The sequence below is a fragment of the Gallinula chloropus genome (genome assembly GCF_964237585.1).
Source record: "Gallinula chloropus genome assembly, chromosome: 1".
NCBI lineage: Eukaryota > Metazoa > Chordata > Aves > Gruiformes > Rallidae > Gallinula > Gallinula chloropus.
In genome coordinates, this window is record NC_140085.1 from 67,500,993 (window position 1) to 67,524,911 (window position 23,919).

A 23,919-nucleotide genomic window follows, 5' to 3' on the forward strand; every position below is an offset into this window, starting at 1 on the left:
TAGCCTAGAACTGTTTCTCAGAGGTTGCTTAGGCCGCTGAGTCAACCAGATGAATTCGAAGGATGCTGAGATCAGGAAGTGAACAGGGTCTGCAGGCATTAACTGGGTTTCTTGCTGATCCCTTACAACACACTGAACAATCTGAAGAACAGAGCGGACCTTCCTACCTCAGCAGGCAGGAAACAAACGCGCTGGACTGTTTGTTTTACAGGATGGTTTTACAGCTAAGCTGTTCCCTCGTTCTCACCAGGCAGGCTCTTTGATCTCCTGCTCCAGCCAGAAAGCCAAGTGACGTATTCCCACAACAACCCTAAGGCCTGCGTGCGGCAGGCCGAGGGTGCGGGGCTGTGTGGAGGCTGAGGCAGGCCATTCACACCTGCCAGCCCTTAACACCCGTGTTTGCAACCAGCCTGGCCTTCCCTGAGGTGGGAAGGGCTGAAGATGCCAGAAACACTCAGCATGGGACTCTTTAATAAATCCTCACACATTTCAGGTGATCGGTAGCCCTGAGGCTGCTTTTTAGATGTTTGCCTTTAACTTCCCTGCGATTCAAATACAGTGAGATAGTCCTTAATCAGCAATATGATGTTCCAAATTGTTTTTAAAATCAAATTCAGCTCCCTGTAAATTGCACATTTAACCTAGTTAGCTTGCAATTGGAGCTGTAACAAGTTGGATGTGTCCATTACCTTACTGCTCTTTTTTTTTATGATTACATCACCATAAGACATAAGCCTCTCTGGTCAATGAGCACATCTTGTCCCTACAACAGAACTGCAGAAATAGAGAATATTCTTTTAAAAATGGAGAGCGGAAACCAAAGAGCTCTCTGGTTCATCCCTCCTAAAATCAGCAGATGGCAAGCCTGGAGCAGAAGGTATGTGTCCTTATCTATAGTCTGTTGCCTTAGCCTTAATTCACCTTTCTAGTCCAGGCTTAGAATTTGTCATAAAACCACTTCCCATGGACATTTATGCCACTGTACAGAACAATTAAGGGTCAAGTCCGCAAAGCAGGAGGTCCTGGCTTGGATCAAGTGAGAGATGCTGGAATGGGATATACATTTTCACGTAGCTGTGTGCCATTTCTGAAACAAGGCCAGGCACCCAACTCTGCTTGGTCAATTTGTGCTGCTTTCCGTGAGCACACATTACCTTTGTGGATTGTGTGCACTGGCCTTTCTATACTGTATCTAAGGCTGAGTTGAGGCAGGCTGGGCCACTCAGGAAAGCTGTGATGAGACCGTGGGGCACAATGAAGTTGGAGAGAACCACAGTGGGTAGGCAGTTTGGGGGTGGGGGATGGAAGGGGCCTGCTGCTGCGGTTCCTGGCTACCAGCTAAAAGAAGATGCGCCCATTTAGTTGGATGCACACCTGGATGAGGTGATGGCCAGAGTTCACAACATCCATATTTTTCCCAAACCCCCTCAGTCAGCTGCTGTGCCACAGCTCTGGCAGAACTGCCACTTTGGATCTGTAGCAGAACAGCAACGGAGTTACAACTGAATTCTGAATCTACACCAAACAGCTAGAAACATTATCCTACCGCTCTGCCTTTTACTGCACTGATCTTTTGCAAACATTTTGGTGAATGTGAGCACTGGCTACCGTGGTGTAAGCCATGTTACAGAATTTCCATTTGTATTCAATGCAGACTAAAAAGCAACTGGAACCTGTGGGGAAATCGAGGCTGTTTGAGTGGTGTGAGCAGCAGATTTAGAGCTCCCTGTGTGTGACTCCGATGCAACACCCACAGCCGCACCCGCTTAGGGGAAAGAAGTCTCAGTGAGATGTTGAAGAACCTGGTTGACAGAGGGAGCTCAGAATTTTAGAGTGGTTGCATAGCAGCAATCATGAAACTGTGTAATCGCTACTTAAAGTTAATTTAATGAGGCCAGGTAATTTAAGGTGTAAGCAATGAGTTATTGAAAGCAGTTTTGATCCGTGCAGCTCAGCAGTGGCCAAAGTTACTTTGTTTTGATGGCTGGACTAGGCCCATTTCCCACCAGACAGGCGCTCAGGACCTGGATGTGAATAACCGTTTAAGTTCGGTGTTTTCAAACGCACCTGCACGTGCTGGGGATCACCCTCCCTCCAAAATCCCTCTCTTGGGCGCCCCCACAGTTCCCACTCCAGCGCCCTAACCCTGCGGCCTCACGCACCCTCCCCCGGCCGGGCCCTGGCCGCACCACACACCCCTCGCGGCGCTCGCCCCCCGGCCTCCCCGTCCTTCCGGGGGCAGCTTGGCCCCAAGCCTGCCAACCCGGGACCTGCCCCGCTGAGACGGACTGCCACTTCCCGCGACCCTTCCCCAGCAGGAGCCCCACCAAACCCAGACCCGCGACGCGGAAGCGCAGCGCCGCAGGCCCCGCCCGCCGGGTCCCAGCGGCGGGGCGGGCGGAAACTGCAGCACCCCCCCCCCCCGCCCTCGGGGAGGAACCGGGCTGCGTGCCCTCCAGGCGCAGGCGCCCTCCGCCTCCCCGCTGGGTTGCGCTTGCGTACGCGGCAAGGGGGAGCTGTTTGGCCCTGCCCGCATGCCGTCGGGCGCGGGGGTTGGTGGGTAAGGCAAGATGGCTGCCGCGGTTCGCTGCTCTCTGGCTCCCCGCGGCCTGCTGTTGCCAAGGGCAGGTGAGTGTCACCGCCGGCGAGGGGCCGCGGGGAGCTGGGCTGCCCCTGCGCGCTCTGCCCCGGCCTGTGCGCTGCTGTGTCGGTCACCTGCCCGCGGGCTTCCCGTCTCTCGCCGCGGTGCCCTCGGGAGTAGAGCCGGGTCGGGGAGCTGGCAGGGCAGCCTCCGAAGAGCGGCCGGCCGATGTAACTCTGCGGTGGAAGCGGTCCCTTTCCTGCCGCCCTTCCCTTTAGGGAGCTGGGCTTTGTAGGCTGCAGAGCTGCGTGGGGCTGGCGCCGGCCGCTGGTGTAGCTGCGGTGTAGGTTGTGTCCCTGGGGCTGTCACAATCTCAGCGAGGGAAATGCAAGCTAAAGCTGTGGATTCCTTTTACGGTTTCTTAGGTGACCTTGGTGTTTTGGCTGCGGTCTGTGGGCATGCTCATGTGCTGAAGTTCTGTTTAAAGCTTGTATTTGGGCCTTTGCTGCCAAAACAGAAGCGATTTTTAGTTAATTTTGATTCAGCCCGTGCTCTCCCATGTAAAGTGGGAAGATGGCAAATGGCAGTTGTTCTTTGATAAAGGTGAGGTAGCAATCTAATATACTTGTTATTGGAGCAACGAGTACTTTCAAGAAAAAGATGGTTTACTGTGGATATTTGAGACTTAACTTAGACCAGCGTTCATAAACTGCTTTAGATATGGATTGTCGAAATGAATTTCCAGTGACAAGTAGAGTCTTGTTAGTGATGAAGATGAAATTTTACTGTTCTGGGGAAAAAATCCCAGAGCAAGTCTGTGTTACGTGGAAGCACAGAGCTTTTAGCAGTGTTGCTCACTCTAGAGATACTAATGTGAGTTGTGAAAGCTTTATGGCTCAGTTATGTTATGTAGTGCAGAGTTATTAAGTGTCATGTTTTGATACGGCACCACGTTGTGTGGAAGGTCCTTTAGTTGTGAGTCGGTGTGGGAACCTCTCTAGCCTGCTTACTTTGAGTCTCATGAACATACTTTAAAAACTACTTTCTTTTTTTCCTTTTTTTTTCCCTTGTGGTACAGTAGTCATTGGGCACATAGCTAGAGGTGGTGATATATTGTGATAGAACTTGTACAGCTATGGAACAAGGGAACGTGTATCCCAATAAAGACCTTACAGCATAAGGCAAGCAGCAACAGGTGTATACACAGGTGGGACAATACAAGACAGTAATTGATGTTCTTTGTTAGTGAGAACATCCTGAAAAGTGTGACATCAGAAATATTTTTCAGAAGTTACAACAAAAGAGCCCCACAAAGTAATTGACAGACATGTAATTTTTTTTTTAATTAACTTTCTTATCCTTCTTACATGCATTGATTTGCTCAAAAGTAATTTTTTCAGTAGTTGCTCACAGTGGGCCAAAATGTTGTTGCTTTTAGGTTTTGTATTGTAAGGACTAAAATATTCTGATCTAAAGTTAACAGAAGTTGTGTAAATTCTGTAAATATGGATATTGTGTTGAGTTTTTTTTTTTAAACTCTACACAGAGAAGTGTAAGTAAACAAAGTACCAAGGAGGAATATGGGTCATCAAACTTTGTCTTTCACCATCTCAGCATACTCTGTAACTGTTGTGCATACTTTAAGGAATCCAGCTGATTGGAAAGAAGACAGTTATTTTTTTGAGTCTGATTTTCTAAAAAGTAAAATAATAAAACCCTTGTTATTTGAACATCAGTGAAGGTAACACCCAGCAGTCTCCCTCAGCATTATCTTTTACACTAATACTGAGCTTGACTAATCTCTACTCTCCTATATCCGTTACATAGCTGTAGGTTTTATTCTGTACAGAGCCTTCAGTATACACTCCTGATCCTGATTTCATTTACAGGTTTGTTTTGCTGTAATTTAAACTAATAAAGCAAAAAAAGGAAAAAGGCACCCTCTCTAAGTTTTAAACATTAAAACAAAGGGTATAGGGTGTGTATTTGTGTAGTCTGCATCAGAGAGCATTGAAAGGTTAGCATGGTAATGTGTTTTAAGATGTGGTTTATTTGAAATCCATCAAAGTAACTGCTTCCACCTTCACTGTAATTCTGCAGAAGTATGTACAGATTTTAGAGGGCAATGTTAAATTAACTGGGTGATAGAAAACACAGAGAGTGAAGATAGGTGGCATGTTCCTTAAATTTTCAGTCTGAGGTATTAAAAAAGTTCAATATGAACATATTAAGTCACTTTTAAAACTTCATGCTAGCTTTTTAGACATTAATTGGATGCCACATAAGTGTGTGCTTCTATTTAACTCCAGAATGGTGTGGGTTTAGAATTTTTGTTGTGGTTTTTTGTGGGGTTTTTTGTTTGTTTGGGGGGGGAGGTTGGGGTGGGTGGGTGGGGTGGTGATGTTGGTGCTTTTGGTAGGGGTTTTATTTGTTAATGGATGCTTGTCATAAGGCATATTTTCCTCCTCTCTCAAAGTTAGTCTTCAGGTCTCTGCTTCAGTAGTGGAGAGGCCCAGCCTATCTGCCACTTTAAGACAGGTACCTTGTCCAGTTTAACTGTCCTGAGCTTGGAACTACTTTGTAGGAGAGTTGCTTCATAGAAAGTCACATGCCTACTTTAAGTTTATGCAGGTAATACCTTATTTTGTCCTGTTTATATCACCCCATTGGAGTATAGCTTCTGGGCTTAATATATGAATTTGATAAAGCAATCCCACATACACACTTGCACGTAGGTAGGTGGGTGTCAAACTACCTGTCAGGGCAAAATTGGAAACGTGATACCTTTTATTGTTCTTATTTGTGGGCTAAGGAGAGAGGAGGGACAGACAAATTTTTGGGTACAGAAGCACCTCCTTCAGACACCAAACTGTTGCCAGATTTTCTGGTTTTGAATTCTCTCAGCTGATCTAACTAGATAGAATTTATGGCCAAACACACTGTCATTTTTATCACCTCATGGCCCCAGCATCAGTGCTAGTGGGGAACTGGTAATACCAAGCCATATCCAGATACTCCTTCACTATACAGGTGAGATTTGTGTGGTGGTGGTGTTTACCAATCACAGGATCACAGAATGTTAGGGGTTGGAAAGGACCTCGAAAGATCATTCAGTCCAACTCCCCTGCCAGAGCAGGATCACCTAGGTTAGGTCACACAGGAACATGTCCAGGTGGGTTTTGAAGGTCTCCGGAGAAGGAGACTCAACAACCTCTCCCTGTCACTTTGATATCAAATACAAGTCTTGTCTCTTTGTGATTCTTGCTACTTAGATTTGCATGGAGAAGAGGAAACTTGCATATTCTTAATCATAAAATGGTTATGGTCACAATTTTCTAAATGTTGGAAGGTGCCAAGGTGCTAAGGACTTAGTGCATCCATATGCAAGTTTTCCACTGACAGCTGTTACAGTCTGCTCGTGTTGACAGTCAGATGTCTGCAGTGTGTTACGGCACTCTGTGTTTCATGTGTTCCTTTATGAGCATGGACATATCACTATATATCACATTACACACTTCTGATTTCAAATATCTCTTACAAGCAGTTTATTTGTTGCTTTTAGCTAATTTATTTGGAGAGGACATGTTTCTTCTCTTCCAAATCTGTTACTGGAACTACCTTGTGCATCTTACTGATGTTCTGTTTTCGTGCCTTTCAACTTTTCATAGCTCCCTGAGAAAATAAACAGCTTTTGGCAGTACGCTCTGCATCGTGGGTCTGGCTCTTTGCATTTCTTCACTTCCCTTCACTCCACAGCTACGATATAGGAGGATTGCTGCCTCCTCCAACTTTTGGGTCTGCTATATTTAGACTGATTTAAAAAGTCTGCTTAACTGCATCTAGAGTGACTCTGAGATTGTTGTTCCCCAGTTCCCAGATCTGGGAGCTTGATGTGGATATACTTCATGGGGACCTGCCTGTGGCAAGTATTCTTTGTTTATTTAAGCTGTGTACTTCACCTTATACCTCAAGTACTAATGCTGGCCAGTTAAGCTTTACTTACTGTTCAGGAGCTAATAAACTTAGTCTGCTCGTCTCATGTTTGAGTTTGGTCTTTGACTTTTATCAGCAGCTCCCTCAAGTTTACTGTGCTCTGACCTGTCCAGAAATAGCCTGGCAGGAGTCTTGACATGGGAAATTCTGCTGTGGGAGATGAGAGAGAACGTATCTATAACGAGAAAAATAACATTATTGTTTGGCACTGATAGCTTATGTCACATGCTCTCTCTGCTGTTTTTGTTGTAGGCCCTGGCAATTCTGTGTTAGCAGCAGCACCGTCGGTGTTGCTTCAGCACCGCCAAGTTCATCACGCGGTGATCCCTCATGGAAGAAGCGGGCGCTCGTCTGTTAGTGGCATCGTGGCCACGGTCTTTGGGGCTACAGGTTTCCTGGGACGGTATCTTGTCAACCGTTTAGGTAATGATCCCCAGGAGTATTAATTAAAAAAAAGATAAAGTTATAATTGTTTAACAAAACTCCAGTTTTTCTTTAGGTTGCAGGATGGCCTGGTGTTTTGGATCTTAAAAATGAAGAAGTGTTTTATGTGATACTTTCATAGCATTTGGTCTGCTGAAGTGCCAAGGTGTGACAGTTAGTAAAGCCTATTTTAATCTAGGAAATCTACAAGCTTTGGAACATGGTTCAAGTCATTAAAATAAGTTAATTCTCCTTCAAATACTGTTTTTCCAGTTTGCACAATGCAGGTTGGAGGAGAGATACAGTATGTATTTGATTCTTCTGGTTTTGGCCTTATTAGGACATTTTACTAAAGTGTTTTCAGGAATTTGGTTGGAATTCTTTAGAACTGGCCCTTTCAATTTGAGTTATAAAAACTAACATTTCTTTTTTTCTCATACAATTAAAAAACCTACAAATATCCTTAGATGTGACACCTATTTAGGCATTGTACTGTTTTATAGCACAGACTGTGATTCCTTTTGTTGTTGTTTGTTAACAAGTTTGTATTATTTGTTTTAAAGCTTTTGTATTTTGTCTTATAAACTCAAATATCCAGGTATGTCCCTGCTTAAAAATACTGGTGATGTAGGTTCAGAAACTTACTTCTGTGCTACCTCTGGGTTTGCAGATAAATATTCAAGATCTCTGTGTGTATTTGTTGTGGTTTAACACCAAGGGGAAAGAGGAAGTTTTGTGTATTCAGAAATTCACCTACTTAAAAGTTAGGTAGTAGTTTGAGATAAATGAAACCTTCTTTTTTTTGAATGCTTAGGTCGCATTGGATCACAAGTAATCATACCCTATCGCTGTGATCAGTATGACCTCATGTATCTGCGACCAATGGGTGACCTGGGGCAACTTCTCTTCTTGGTAAGTCTTTTGCTTTGGCTTTGGATCAAATACAATACCATTGCTATACAAGGAAGTCTGTTAATCATTCTCAAAGTCAGAACTCCAGCTATTGTTTAGCCTCTAAATGGAAATAGTGTGAAAGATCTTTCTTTGATTGTGCCTATTTACACATTATCTCATCTTTTTCCCATTTGATGCTCTGGTTACAGGAGTGGGACTGTAAGGACAAAGACTCTATCCGAAGAGCTGTGGAACACAGCAATGTGGTCATTAATCTTGTTGGAAAGGAATGGGAAACAAAGTAAGTTTCCTTTTTTTTTTTTCCCCTATACAGATAGATTTGTACCAGGTATTGGACATTGTAGCCACATTTTACAACATGTGTATGGTATGTGCTGACACTATTATTAGCTTCTAGAAAAAGGCAAAACTGAAAATGCGCATATAAAAGTTATTTCATTTCTTTAAATAGTTAACTAGCATCCTAGTTATGCTCTGATACTGAAAAGTGCATGCTTTCTACCATTTTCCAGTGTACAGCTTCTGTTCTGTCAGTTGTCAGTGTGCTGCTTTCATACACCTTAGAGGTGGCGCCTTTGTACAGCTGGTGGAGGCTCACCAGTTTCTGTGAGCTCGTGTTTATATGGTTACAGAAGTGGGATTTCATCCTGCCCCTTTGGCTTAGTGATGACTTATAGCCTACTGGAATAAGCTGTGATTGAGCTTTTCTTGTTCTCTGGTAAATATTAATAAAAAGGAATAGCTCATAGAGAGTCCCTAAGATGATGATTAATAACGTAAGTTTGGAGAGAACTTTGGTACAGACACTACTAGCTACAAAAACATTTTTTTTGGCAGCAATTGAAAAAAAATAGTTCCTTTTTGAAATCCATGTTAAAATCCCCTATTTATTTTAGGTTAAAAATAACTTGTAATCGCCTAGTATTTTATTTTGCGTGCATGCAATTATGTCCACTTAGTTTAAAGCCTTGTGCAGAGCTGCTGGACAAGAACTCATTAGTTTGTGATTTTCCTTTATCTGTTACATAATTTTGCTCTTGTAGTAGACAAAAACCAATGTAGGTAGCGGTTTCATCTGCATTTACAAGCCTAATGCCTTTGTTGCTTTTTTTTTTAGCAGCTGTTTGGTGTTGTATTCTGAACTGGTACAATTATTTTTCCTAAAATAGTATGTCTGTTGGCAAGCACCTATTTCAGCTGTTTCTTGTCTAGTTAAATATCATGCATAACCTCTGGGGGACACTTTGATTTTGCATTCAGATTTGTAGAGGTACTTTCTTTTTCTGGTGTTCCCTCAACTCCTTGCCCTGCTGTTGGGGTCAGTAACCGTTTAGTTTGGGAAGAGCTTACCCAAAGTAAATTAAGTTTGGTCTTGTACATTTGACAGGTTTTTTTTGTTGTTGTTGTTCTTATATCTCCTTCAGACTTTGGGATATAGGTAAAAATGTGTAAAACAACCAATCAGGATTGTTTTGCACTGTAGCTAAATTATGAACATAAGAGTTCAAATGCCTGTTGCTGACAGAACAGGAGAAATTTCATGATGTGGGACTGAGGGAAGGAAAGAAAGTCTGCAAGGACTTTGTATTCTCTTTTTATCATATGGGTATTTCCTGTGTACTTCCCTCTAAGATTTCTGGACCTAGGTAAAAAGTATAATTTATATAAGGGAGGGTATTTCTTTTGTTGTTGAAAGGAAGTGTGACACCAGTAGTAACAAAAAGTTTAGATCTAGTTCTAAAACCCCAAACCTTGTCACAGCAGTCATTTCCAACAGATTCAAAGCAGAGGAGTCTTGGTAGCTGCTAAGGACTTTTGGATGTTCCAAAACTTACCACCATATTGCAAAATGTTCTTATTGTGTTTTTTATCTACCATGTTGGTACCGGTGGGGCTGCTGGAACCCTGAAATAAAATTCTATGGTCTGTTAAACACGAGGTCAGACTCACCATTGTAATCATCCCTAAGTCTATTATACAGGGGACAAGGGTGGTGGAAGGTAGTAAGATAAGCAGTAGAGGTCAATTAAAAAAAGTAAAAAAAAAAAGTAAAGGCTGCCATTAAATACATTCCTCTTTGCCTAGTATTAGTGTTCAGTCTCATCTGTGTATATTATGTTGTTTGAGAACTCCATAGTTACAGGAGGGATGTTGTTCTTGTGTGCTTCTAAAATCTATTTTTGTGAGTAGAACAGGAGTGATGGTTCCCAGGATCAGATTAGCTATTGAAGGGTCAAAAATAACTTTTTGTTTTTAAGGCTTTCTTTAGACTCCAGTGGGATATGAAGGGCTGTGGGAGTAGATAAGGACAGAGAGAGAAGCATTTGGATAAGATTTTTCTTACCCAAGGCAGATGGAAAAGATGGAACGGGGCACTTGCGAAGACGGTATAAAGACATGAGAAGCCAATTCCCTTTCTTGTAGCCTTAGGGTAGTTGGAAAGAATTTTGTGTCAGTTCTGGTTTGAGACAGAGCTGCTGTGTTGTTCTAAATCAGAATACCAAATTAAGTTGCAGTTGAACCCCTCTAATTTAGGCCCCTTGAATGTCATAAACTGAGTAGAGGTGTTCTTTCTGCATGCTTCCCCTTGAAGTCCCTTACAGCTGCTATGAAATGGTTCTAACTGTTCTGACAGCGCAGAATTTCTATTTGCATAAGCACCTGTGAGTTCTTTGGTTTGTTTTTGTCCACTTTGCCAGTGCCTAGCATCTGCTGTAACATGGGCTACTCAGAATTTTGGAGTTCCTTTGTAGTGTGCATCAAATCAGATTTTGAACAGGTGTTTGTGGAAAGGCAGCTTAGCTGAGATTCAAGATCATAGAATCATAACATGTCCTAAGTTGTAAGGGACCTTTAAAGGTCATCTGGTCCAACCCCTTCACAGTAAGCAGGGATATCTTCACTGGATCAGGTTGCTCAGAGCCCCATCAAGCTTGACCTTGAATATCTCCAGGGATGGGGCCTCCACTGCCTTTCTAGGAAACCTGTTCCAGTGATCCACCACCCTCATATTGGAGAACTTTTTCCTGATACCCAACCTAAATCTCTCCTAGTTTAAAATCATCACCCCTCATCCTGTTGCTGCATGCCCTTGTGAACAGTTTTTCCCCAGCTTTCATATTGATGCAACCAAGGATGTGGTTGGCCTTTTGGGCTGCAGATGGACATTGGTGGCTCACGTCCAGCTTCTCATCCATGAGTACCCCCAAGTCTTTTTCCTCAGGGCTGCTTTCTAGCACATAATCTCCTACCCTGTATCAATAACGAGGATTGTCCTGATCCAGGTGCAGGGTCCTGCATTTGGCTTTGTTGAACCTCGTGATGTTCACCTGGGCCCACTTTTCCAGCCTGTCAAGGTCCCTCTGGGTGGCATCCTGTCCCTCTGGCACATTAACCTCACCACTCAGCTTGGTGTCATCAGCAAACTTGCTGAGGGTGCACTCAATCCCACTGTCAATATCATTAATAAAGATATTAACCACTACTGCTCCCAGTACAGACCCTTGAGGGACACCGCTTGTCACCATCTTCCATCTGGACATCGAGCCATTGAGCACCACCCTCCTGATGTGACCAGTCAGACAATTCCTGATCCGCTGAACAGTCCACCCATCAAATCCATATCTCTCCAGTTTAGAGAGAAGGATGTTGTGGAGGACTGTGTCAGAGACCTTGCAGAAATCCAGAGAGATGGTATCCGTAGCTCTTTCCTCGTCTACTGATGCAGTTACTCCATTGTAGAAACCATTGGATTGGTCAGGCTGGACCCTAGTAAAGCCACACTGGCTGTCTTGAACCAGCTCCCTGTCTTCCATGTGCCTCAGCATAGCTTCTAGGAGGATCTGTTCCGTGATTTTCCCAGGCACAGAGGTGAGGCTGACAGGTCAGTAGTTCCCAGGGTCCTTCTTCCTACCCTTTTTAAAAATGGCTGTGATGTCCCCTCTCTTCCAGTCACCAGGGACTTCACCTGAATGCCATGACTTTTCAAATACCATGGAGAGTGGCTTGGCAACTATATCAGCCAATTCCTTCAGGACTCTGGGATGTATCTCATCAGGTCCCAGGGACTTCTGTATGTTCAGGTTCCTCAGATGGTCACGAACCTTATCATTGCTTACAGTGGGAGGGACTTTGTCTCCCTGGTCCCGGTCTTGTGGACCACCAACTTGAAGAGCTGTAGCACTTCTCTTAAGAAAAAAATCCAACCCACAAACAAGCAAAACCAAAAAAACAAACCACCAACTTTTTTACCTGGGTAGAGGTTTCTGTTTGTCACAGACAGGTGGGCAAGAGGGTTTTTCATACTGATTTAATATTAACTGGTGAAAAAGCAGACAGTGCTGTTGCTGTAATTGGAGATTACAGACAGTACTGTTGAGTTTCACTTGCCTTGTGTTTTGATTATATATATAGGTCCCTTATTGAAGGGAAACTTTGTAACAAAGAGTGTCAGGATAAGTTTTTTGAAATATACTCAGGTAATATGTAACAATTCTTACTGATTAGTTTGCACCCACTGTTGATTGCTCTTAAACTGAAATTTGGGTTTTCACCTTGTTTCAGAAACTTCAGTTTTGAAGATGAGTTTGTAAACATTCCTAAAAGTATTGCCCAGGCCACTAGGGAAGCTGGTGTGGAAACATTCGTTCATATCTCTCACCTGAATGCTAACATGAAGAGTCCTTCCAAATATCTCAGGAGTAAAGTAAGTCTGGAATCCTTTAGACTGTATCTTCTAAGAGTGTGGTTTTTTGTTAGGTTTTCAGTGTTGTGCCGCGCACCACACCCCATCCTCTCCCCCTCCCCACATCTGTTTGATCAGTATATGAATTTACTATGGAATGTTTTCTGCAGCTGAGGATTTTTGGGGTTATTGTGCTTATTTGAATTAGAAATCCTTCTTAATTCTTCATGTGCTTTGAAGGGAAATAGATACTGTATTCCTGAAAACCCTTTCTTCTGTCCTTGAATATCTTTGCATCTAAAATTACTGGCATTAAGAAAGAGGAACAAGTTTGATGACATTTTGGGATCCAGCATCAGGCCTTGCATCTAAGGCTGGAATGACCTTGCAAATAAGTGGCTGATGCCAAAACGAATGCTGCAAAACCAGATGAATATCATGATTGCAGGCCTTTGAAGTGGGATTCTTACCTCCTCTTGTACAAAAATAAATAAAGCTGGGTTTTGATACCCTATTATGTTTTGCCTTTTTAGAAGGTATAATTTTCTATTACTGGTTTTCTTTTTATAATACAGTTTGGGGCCTGGTGTAGTTTTTGTTTGGCTTTTTTTAGCTCACTGTGTCCTGTCTTCTTTAGCATAAACATTTTTTTTTTTAAACCTGAGGTTAAAGTTTGGTAGCTCCCCATATGTAACAACTCTACAGAACAGTTAGGCCTTATTGTATTGTCCAGTCCCATGTGGAAAGCAGACAGCTGCCACTAAAGTTCCTAACTGTACTTAAGCAGATCTTGGAGAGTTCTGATTAGTTTAGTAGGGGTTATGTAATCCTTGTGTGTTCTTCCAAGCTCTGGTCTGACAAGAGAAGTACTTAGGTTACACTTCTTGAACTTTGTCACTGTAAATTTGTATCACCTCACTAGGGAGGCTGTATTACATCTCAAACAGAAGAAATTATCTCCATGTTTGTGGGACTTCTGGGATGCTCTGTGAGAACTGTATAGCATCATAGCATATATTACGTAGCATCTCATCAAATGGCTCAGATGAAAATATTTATTGTGCTGCTGATGGTGTCATTTTTTGGAGTGCTGTGTTCAGGATGCAGTAAGTTCTGAGAAGGTAGACCTTCTGCTCAGAAGGGGTCTAATGGGTGTTTTAATTTGAAATGTTAGGCTGTTGGAGAGAACACAGTGAGGGAAGAATTTCCAGATGCTATAATTCTGAAGCCCTCAGAGATGTTTGGGAGAGAGGACCGATTTCTCAATCATTATGCAAGTATGTACCCCTGAAATCATAAAACCATGTATGATTTGTATTCCTGTGTGAAGGGAACAGAAAGGAAGTGTGAATTGCTTTTAAAAGACAGGTGTGTTTTTATCAGAAATCTAATGTCTGTTTGTAACTGAAGGTGTGTAATGGAAACATCATACATTTTCATCTCTTGACTGAATTTTGTCTGAATCTAGACTGTAGTGGAGTTGTTTTGAGTTGCTTATTTTTTTAAGAGGGGGAAGGTGTAGTGTTGTTTGGGTTGTTTTTATTTAGATTGTTCAGAGCTAAGGTCTGATCATCTTAACTCTGGAAGTAGTTTTTCAAGTAGGTAACACTAGAATGTAAAAATCACCTCGAGTTTTTCTGTGCTCAGAAGCAAGTGTAATGACTCTGATCTATCACCAACAAAATTGCTAGACAGGCTGGAGTGGAATCTGTCATCCAAAATTGAGGTATCTCTGAACCACTCCAGGTAGACAGTAAAGACAGCCTTCTTGTCATTGTTAATAAGAAAATGAAATGTGCATTGAAAACAACACTACTGAAATTGCATGCTAATTCTTCCCAATTCTGGTTATTTGGGGTTGTTTTTTTAAATTAGTTTTCAGTAGAGATCCATGCTTAGTGTACCACAACATGTATTGGTTATTTGTTTACTGAAAGGATGCATAGATTTTATCCTCATATGTGTCTGTCTTTCAGACATGCGCTGGTTTGGTGGTGTGCCTCTTATTTCCCTGGGCAAAAAAACAGTGAAGCAACCAGTATATGTAAGTTGCTAATAAAACAATCCTGAGTCTTCTGTGTTGTGTGTGTTTGGGTTTTGGGTTTTTTTTTTTTTCCTTTTCTCCCTGCAAATCACTTCTCAAGGAGAAATATGAGCATGTATTCCTGTTCTCTACTGGTAATTGTCTGAACTTGTTTCTCACAGGTGGTTGATGTAGCAAAGGCGATTATTAATGCAATTAAGGATCCTGATGCTAAAGGAAAAACATATGCCTTGGCTGGGTAGGTTAATTTTCTGAATCTAATTAACTGAAGTACTTATTTTTGGTGTCATTTTTTGGCATGCTCCACAGTACATTTAATTTCTCCATCCATGCACACAGTTTGAGCTGCAATAAATTCCACCTCCTTTTTGGGAGGAAAAATGACTCAAGCTGTTATTGTGAGTACTCTGAAAATCCTAGTTTGGGTCCTGTTGCATTTAACGTTACGTACGTGCACACAAAAGAAACAGGCAGCCTTGGGAAACATGCTGGGCAACAGAGGTGGGGAAAAAATTTTGCTAAAGCTCTGGGGAAACCACCTGGAGGTAGAATGGGCAGAGATGGTGGATCTCCTGCCATATTTTGTGTGCAAGGGCTCCAAGTCAGAAATAGGTTATTAGTGTTAAGAATAAACACAGCAAGTGCCAGTGTAATGGATCCGTGTTTTGATACTCTAACATGGCACTGGAATCAGCCTTCATCCCAATATATGGGCTAAAAGGGAAATTAGATTAATCAGTAAAATAAACAGTTACTAATTAGTCAAGATACAAATGATGCTGAGCACCTCTCTTTTTTTTTTCTTATTTTTTTCTGTTGCCTGCATGCCTCTGTCTTTTCCCCCCTTGTGCACTGAAAGGGTGCACAGTTTGATGTGTGCAAAAGGTGTATCCAAGATGACATTGATTTTTTTTTCCTTGGTGGGTTTTTTTTTTGTGACACTGTTGCAGTGACAGATCTTTATTCCCACAGTGCAGAGGTGGTAGTTGGTTCATTTTCTCATGTGATATGACTTCCTTCAGTGCTCTAAGCTGTTGAGGAAGATGTTAACCTGGCAGCCAGGGTAGGTGAGCTGTATGGTGGTGTTCTGGAAAAGGCAGCAAGCAGGTCTTCAACTTCTTATTGGATCCTGCTGAAGACCTTTGCTCAAAACCTAGGAAAGTAAGAGACAGAAGCTCACTGTGGTCTGAAAGGACTGCTAACAGCAACAGTAAGGATAAGTAACTTGAGGTCAAATTGCAGGGATGATACACAGTGTCACAGTAAAGAACAAGGGGAAACATGCTGGACAGAGCCGTTCAAAGCCACTTTTTATCAAAGACAACAAATAGGTGTCAGATGGACACAACTAATGCAAAAAATGTGGTTAATTTAACCCTTGAGTGACTGTTTTATCTCTTGAGGGCCAACTTGACAATCCCTCAATATGTATCCTAAGCCTCCTGGCAACAAGAGGAAGGAGAGGTGCCTGTTCCTAGGTTAATTGCTGTCTCAGCAGAAGCAACTGTTTCAACTGCAGGAGAAATTGAGAACTGTAGGCTAAATAGAACACTGTTCGCAGCCAGATGGAAGGGTGATTGGCTAAACTCTGAAAGTGGTCTTACAATTTCAAAGTCAAGCTTTTTGGCAAATTACACAAGTCCAGGAGTTCGTAGCCCAGGTTTCAGAGGCAAGAATTCAAGCTGGGATGTCAGGCTCTCACCACAAGCAAAAAAGAGTTTCAGGCACCTAATAGTGACTGAAAAGACTTTGAATAAATTATGGTCTAGAGCAGAGATCCAAGTCAGTGTTGGAAAACCAAAGGAACTCTGCAGCATAACCCTTGACTAAAGCTGTATGAGATGCTATTTTATTTTTTGAAAGGAGTGACCAGTTTGAGTATAAAATACTACTTTTGTAAAAGAGCATTCCCATTACACTGATTTTTGCTTCATCTGCTTGTTAAATCTTTGTCTTGAATGCTGATGGTCTCTAGAGCTTGCTCTTTGCGAGTATCATGGCTAGTGATGACATGTCAATGTAATTCTGTTCTTGGTGAAGTTTATATTGTTTTGTAATTTGTAAAGGAACAAACAGTGGTTTTATTTATACATTTTTAAGTTTGGCTATACAGTACTTTCTACAAAAGTGAAATTGGCGTATGCTGCCTTTGGATAGGCACAAAGATCTTAAAGTGTGAGGGGAAACAAATGGTAAAAACTGCTTATAAGGAAAGAAAATTAAGTTGGTATCTTTGAGATCTTGGGTTTATCAAACTGAAATTCATGTTCTTTCTCTCATAGTCTTGAGTTTTGGGGCAGCATGAAGTTTTGTATACAGAGAGCATGGTTACATTTTATGGGGGGGTTAGATTCCAACAGTAGTTCAGTGTCACCTATTTAAACAAACAAACAAAACTACAAGGGAGGCTAAAGATTAAAAACCTAGAGAGTCTTACTTTTAGGGGGCCCTACTTGGGAAGTAATCAGTCTCAAAATCATTGTCTTGTCACTGAGGTCTCTGCCTTAGCTGAAAAGTGTAGCAAAGCATTTTCAGAACACTTTGGAATACCAGCAAGTTGCCTTAAGAGACACAGGAGACATCTGTTTCAGTCTGAGCCATCTACAGAGTATGAAAATTCAAAGGCAAAAACAGAACAAGAAAGGAATGGGAACTCACAAGGGTAAATGTTCCTCCTGAACTACTGCAGGTGTGCAGAAGAGTGACTGCTTCCTTCCCTCCACCTTGAGAGGGGGAATGCTCTCTTTTTATCTTAGTTTCTTCCTCTTGCTTTTGAAAACAATGGTGTGTTCTTTGTTGAGCAAAGGCAAATGAATCTATATCCATGCAGCCGTTTGTTATTTTGTTAAAAAACCTTTTTTAATTTTAGCATTTGCTTTCTGTCTTCCTTCTATGGCGAACTACCAAGTGGGAATGTACAAATTCAGTCCAGTTTCTGGCACTGGAAGCCTTGTATTCAGAATCTGAGTTGGGAGTTATTGCAGTGAGGAGGCAGGTTAAAGGTGTGCTTCAGCAGTACACAGAATACCCTGTATTTTGGTGTGATTATGGTGGATTAGCCAAATGGACTCAGGTAGAAACTAATTTCTTTTACTGAGAATCAAAATGTATTTGAATAGCATGATCTGCCAGCACCTGGGCACTGGCATCCCCTACAGTGACAAACCAGTTGTGCTATTTGTGACTTACACTGTTACCATCGCTGATGTTTTCCTAACTTAATCCCGGTCTGTTTCATACAGTACAGAATCTGGAGAATCAAAATGGGTTCCCTTGTGAGGAAAGTGACAAATCTGGCAAATCATTTAGATTAAAGAGAACAGGTCCTTGGTAGCCTTGAGGGGTGGAAGGCCTTAAAATTTTTGTCTCTTGCTGGAAATAATCTAACTTACCTGTGATGTTTATTGTTTTCTCTTTCAGACCCAAACGATACCTCCTTTACGACCTGGTAGAATACATCTATGCCCTTTCCTTTCGAGCCTTCCTTCCCTATCCGCTCCCTCGTCCTCTCTACCAGTAAGTGGGACCCTTCTTTTACTAAGAACTTGGGATCCACTGGGCTGCACAGAAGCATAAATACTTGTTGCATCAGCCATTTAATGTTATCAATTATTATTTAGTGCAGTAGGACTGTAGAAGCTGGATTTCCCTAGGTACTCATTAGCTAGCTTTGAGCCTTCTGCTCAGGTACAAGCCTGCATTTGATGAGCTAGTGTATGAAAAGTGTGCCTTTAATAAACTTAATGTAACTATTTATTCCAGAGTCAGTGAAGGGCTTTATTGGGTCAGGTAGCAAAAGGTCCTAAGTAGAGACAATTGAGAGCAAACTAAATGAACTTCTAATAGTACCACAGGGAAAATATGGGTGTATGTTACTGATTGTAGGCCTGACACAGCTTTTTCTGCACCAGCTTCAGGTACTACTGCTGCCAGCTGTCCTTCCAGTCTGGTGAGCACTGCCACCTTGGCAGCAGATTTGGGATGAGGGTGCATATGGGTATTGATTGACTTTCTGGTTCAGTCCTTTGTATTGTTTTGAGCCATTGTTGGCTCAAAATTTTGTACTGAGGTGTTGGCCTGGGAAGTTGAGCAGTGCAGTTGTGAGCATGCATTTCTTTGTGATATGATGTGATACCTTTTAGAAGATAGTAATAAGTGGGGAGGTAATAGGAGAAAGATGTAGCATCACCTCAGTTGACTACGGTGGAAGGAATGCGAAGGCTCTGTTTGCATGCACCAAGCTGCTTCTGCAGCAGTACAGTCCTTAAAGCATAATCACATCCCTTTGAAGAACTAAAGCAGTAAATGGCATTTTAGAAGTTGCCCTCAGCATGGTTGAGATGTGCTACTGTTTGGGCAGCTAATAAGCTGAAAAAACATTCTTTCCATCTGCTGATAGGGCTCAACGTTGGATTCCTGTAACTGCTGCTAAATAATGCTAGAACAGGATCTTAAAGTGTTGTGGGTCTTTCTGAATTGGCTGTACAGGCATCAGGTTAACACACCTCAGCTTGTTAAAAAGTAACTACATGGGTACTTAATAGTTTGTTCACAGTTGCTGCAGTCTGTGTTTAGGTTTGTTTTCTTTTTATGGGCTAAAGTAAGTGGTAGTTCATATTTTGAGGAAGGAGTGCACCTAAAAGGTGGATAAGCCTAGTTCTGTTTGTGTGCAGAAACCAAGTAGCACCCTAGTGTGCCAGGTGAGCACTTCGGTGTGAGATTCTACCTTGAATACGGTTGGTCCTGATACAGTGAGCAAGAACTGTAGTGTTATTTTCTCTCTACCAGGTTTTCTTTCTTTCTTTCAAGGGAAACTTCATTTCTGGAAACTGTAAATATACTAATCCTCATCCTTTTTATAGATACAGTTTGCTTCAGATTCCATCATCTTGTTTGTATGGCTGTTAACTCATTTAGTTGTCAGCAAGCATGTTTTCTCACGGAGGCATTGAATCAAACTTTGTGACTAATTGGATTACTGCCTACTTTCCTCCAAACTCTGTTCCCTAGGAAAGGCAGGGTCAAGACTGAGCCCTCTGGTGTGTGGGGAATTGTATCTGGAAGTTTATTTTCCCAACCCACTAATGCTTATTTTTATTCTAGATAAACTGCTCCTTCGTTCCCTTCCAGAGTAGGAGAATAGGAGCTGGAATAATTTGGTAGCAAGCAGTTACAGTTACCAGAAACACAACTAAGAACTTGCTGTCTGGCACATTCACAGCTTTAATCAATTCATAGCTTGCAGGAACAGCTAGAGAACAAATTCTTACTCACTGTCTATTGTGTGAAATATTGTTACTAGTTCTTATTTTCTTCTGTGCATTGGATAACTACTATACTTTTGTAATACTCCTTCTGATTACAGTTTAGTTGCAAGATTCTTTGAGATGAATCCGTTTGAACCCTGGTTAACACGAGACAAAGTGGACCGGGTAAGCGTGGGACAATCCACACCTTCTTGGGAAATGTTTCACTGGGGGGTTGTAACTTTCACTTCTAGTTCTGCCTTCAAGGATGCTGAAACATGTGTACATCATGTGGGGTAGTATTTCGGTCAGTTCAGTGACCAGGATTTGATTATAAAGAACTGTTACTTGGATACTACAAAAATTTAGTTTTTAAAAGGTGTCTATATGTAACCTTCCTCAAAACTGGTTGTGGTTCCTACCATACAATTGTTGCAGCTGCTGTTCTGCAATCTTACTCTTAATTTACTTGTCCAGACCTGTTACAGTGCCAGGAGGATGTGCTGTCAAAGCAGGCTGAAGTGTCCTCTGGTGTAGTCTTATCTTACAAAGATGTCGTAAGAGAGAGGGATTAAGAGATATTTTTTTAAAGGCATAATTATGATGATGTCTTTCTACTAGCACTGGTGGAGGAAGAATAATGAACATGTTTCTCTAAATACCCTTAAGAAAGTGGTTGATACAATTGGTGACAGGGCCATATAGCAAGAAGTAACGTGATAGGGGCAGGGAAAGGGTGACACCTTCTTAAGTCTTAAAGGTGGCTGATGCTGCAGGCTTTGGTGTGCCCCGCCCCCTTCCCCCAAAACTCATGCTATTGAAAATAGCAAAGCCAAAGTAGGGATTGGATGTGCAGTGTGTAGCTAACTGATGTGAGGGAGTGCTCCCCACTTTAAGTAACCAGTAGGTTTATGTACCGCTTGATGCATTGTAATCACTCACACCATCCAGATAATGGCATTTTCACAACCCAAGTTGAATTGATGTGTTGGATACAGCCCAAATTCTCGCTTAATGTTAGACTGCATTTCTCCTGAACATGTTGCAACTTCATGTTTATTCCTAACTTCTCAGAGTCTCCAAGTGGGAGTGAAGAAATAACTTGCAAAAAGCCAAACAACTGCAAGTGAGGGAAGAAGTGGTGATTTAGCGAGTATTCATGTCAAAACTCTTGGTATATGCATAGGTTATGCAAGTTACTCTCATGCACTTTGACAGACTCTAAGCTTGCTGCTCTTGGAAGGTTGCAGGTACTTTACCATGTGGCAGAGTTGGAGCTTTAATGCCTTGTGTTATGATGCAGTATCAATAGCCTGTTTTGATGTGATTGTTCCGTGATCTGGGAGTCTGGGTCCTGTACTTGGAGCTGCTTACTGAATAGCTGCACACAGTTAACTTTTATGTTAACACTTATCCATCTGTAAAATAAATTGCTTTCATATCTTTGGAAATAATTGTGAAGAGCTGTGGACAGAATGTGTAATAAAGGAGTTAAGCTTATTCACAGCCCTGTGTAAAGCTACCCCCCACATCAAACCACTGACTCATTCTCCATAATAGAGTGAGTTGGCATTGTAGTTCTGTTGGCTGTATTGACCCAGGATGTAGATCAGGTATTCAGGTATCTCCTGAATACCTTACTTCTAGCTGCCTTATAGAGTTACAATTCATAAAATAAGCCTGCACCAAATTGCTCAAAGCTACTGCAGTTCAGCTATAACATGGGTAGTGTAAGAGGAAGTTTCTCCATGTCACTTCTGTGTCTTGATTGTTTCTCTTTCCCAGATCTTTATCCTGAACTAATCTACACAAAAACAGATATGGTTGACTTAGAGTTTTCAAAGGATAATAGCATAAGAGAAATTCCCATTTTCAAAGATACATGTCATGTGTGTTACAAATATGGTAATAGAGTTAAGCACAGAGCAGAACAACCTCCCAGAGGTGATAACTCACCATACATTTTCTTGACAAAGCAGAATGTATATAATTGCAGTTGAGATAGGCCCTTAGATTTTTGGTCTAGTTTTGTGGGTGCAATGCAGTAATCTTCCTGATAATGTGTACCTGATGGGGAGAAAATGAAGACTCACTGCATGACTCACTGCTATTTATTAATGAATCTAAATACAAAGCCTGAAGGACTTTTTGCCAGATGCAGAACATCTGTATCTCCTGCCAGTGTACCCCAGGTACACAGTACCTTGTATAGGTACACCATGGTTCTGTAGGGCCACGCTGAACCTCTTCTTCCTCCCCAGGAAAAACACTGAGCTAAAACTGAAGTCAAGGAACTGGGACTGACACATAGTTTACAGAGTCCACATTTATGTTTCCATTAGTTCTACTACAAGACGTGGCAGTGCATTGTATTATGGGGTTCTTTTGGGGAGGTCAACAGGCTTCTATCAGCAGCCTTAAAATTGCACTACAGTCTCCCAGGAGCTGCCATTTGTAGAAGATTGCTTAGAGACTTATTAAAATATTTCTAATACCAGGGATTTATGCTAGTTTGTTGCTGTTAAAGAAAAAAGGTGACCTCAGGTATAAGTGTACAGTACTATTTTTTTATTTCTTGAAAACTGCATGGTGTGTAATGATGTTCTTTGTCAAGTGAATTCCTTTTTTCTTTTTTTTTTTCTTCTTTTTAAAGTTTCACACAACAGATATGACTTTTCCTGATCTTCCTGGTTTTGAAGACCTGGGTATTCAACCAACAGCACTGGAGCAAAAGGCAATTGAGGTTCTGCGCCGTCACCGCAGATACCGCTGGTTGGAGGCTGAGCTGGAGGAAGTGAAACCAGCTAAGACACATCCCCTGTAACAGTTGATAAGGTGGTTACTTAAAGCTTCTCAAACTGCCTTTATGTGACCCAATTTGTTTGGAGAACTGTGTATATACCGAGTAAAATACATTAATTGTGTAAACTATATTTCACCAGTGTTGTCTTTTTAATTATTGAAGACTGTCACTGAAATGCAGCTTTTATCTTTGAAAGGTCATGACAGGAAACTTACATATTGTGGCTTAGCATGTGAGCACTGAAGTATTTTGAAGGTGTCTTAACACTAGTCAGCTTCTGCCTTGGTTCTTAAAGGAAAGTGGTGATTTGGCCCTGGCTGGAGGCCAGGTGCTGACCAAAGTTCATCTATTACTCCCCTTTTCAGCTGGACAAGGGAGAAAATGTATATTGAGAGGCTCAGGAGTTGAGATAAGGACAGGGAGAGATCATTCTGCAATCTGTCATGGGCACAACAGACTCAACATGGAATAACATGCATCTAATTTATTACCCAACCAAAACAGAGTGGGACAATGAGAGATGAAAACCCAATCTTAAAGCACCTCCTCTCACCCCTCTCTTCCTCTCAGACTCAACTTTATTAATTATTTCTCTCTTTCCTCCCCCTGAGTGGCACAGGGGGATGGGGAATGGGGTTTAGGGTCAGTTCATCACATGTTGTCTCTGCTGCTCCTTCCTCCTCAGGGGGAGGATTACTCACACTCTTCCCCTGCTCCCGCGTGGGCTCCCATTCACAAGGAGACAGTTCTCTGTGAACTTTTCCAACTTGAGCCCTTTCCATAGGGGCTTAAGTTCTTTCACTGGGTGCAGACCTTCAGGAACAGACTGCTCTAGTGTGGCTCCTCTATCGGGTCACAAATCCTGCCAGCAAACCTGCTCTGGCATGGGCTCTTCTCTCCACAGGCTGTAGATCCTGCCAGGAGCCTGCTCCAGCATGGGCTTCCCACAGGGTCACAGCATCTGTCATGTGTCTCCACCTGCTCCCCTGTGGGGTCCTCCACAGATTGCAGGTGGAATCTTTTCTCCCTATTATCTTCCATGGGCTGCAGGGGGACAAACTTTCATCGTGGTCTTCTGCACAGGCTGCAGTGGAACCTCTTCTCCAGCACCTGTAGCGCTTCCTCCCCCTCCTTCTTCACTGACCTTGGTGTCTGCAAAGTTTATGTCATTCTCTGATGGCAAAATTTGCCATGCAAACCCAAAACACAAACATGTCACTGAGGTTTTTA

The 23,919-nt window shown here is 42.2% G+C and overlaps 1 protein-coding gene across 1 annotated transcript; it reads left to right on the forward strand.

Moving 5' to 3' along the window:
- Positions 1 to 2,548: 2,548 nt before the first annotated feature.
- Positions 2,549 to 22,819, forward strand: NDUFA9 (NADH:ubiquinone oxidoreductase subunit A9). The gene is made up of 11 exons (XM_084279608.1): positions 2,549 to 2,628; positions 6,827 to 6,997; positions 7,812 to 7,909; positions 8,101 to 8,192; positions 12,476 to 12,617; positions 13,771 to 13,873; positions 14,573 to 14,640; positions 14,802 to 14,878; positions 18,061 to 18,156; positions 20,006 to 20,072; positions 22,540 to 22,819. Exons 1-11 carry the CDS (start codon positions 2,571 to 2,573, stop codon positions 22,708 to 22,710), a joined length of 1,143 nt encoding a protein of 380 aa, XP_084135734.1. The 5' UTR covers positions 2,549 to 2,570; the 3' UTR covers positions 22,711 to 22,819.
- Positions 22,820 to 23,919: the final 1,100 nt, after the last annotated feature.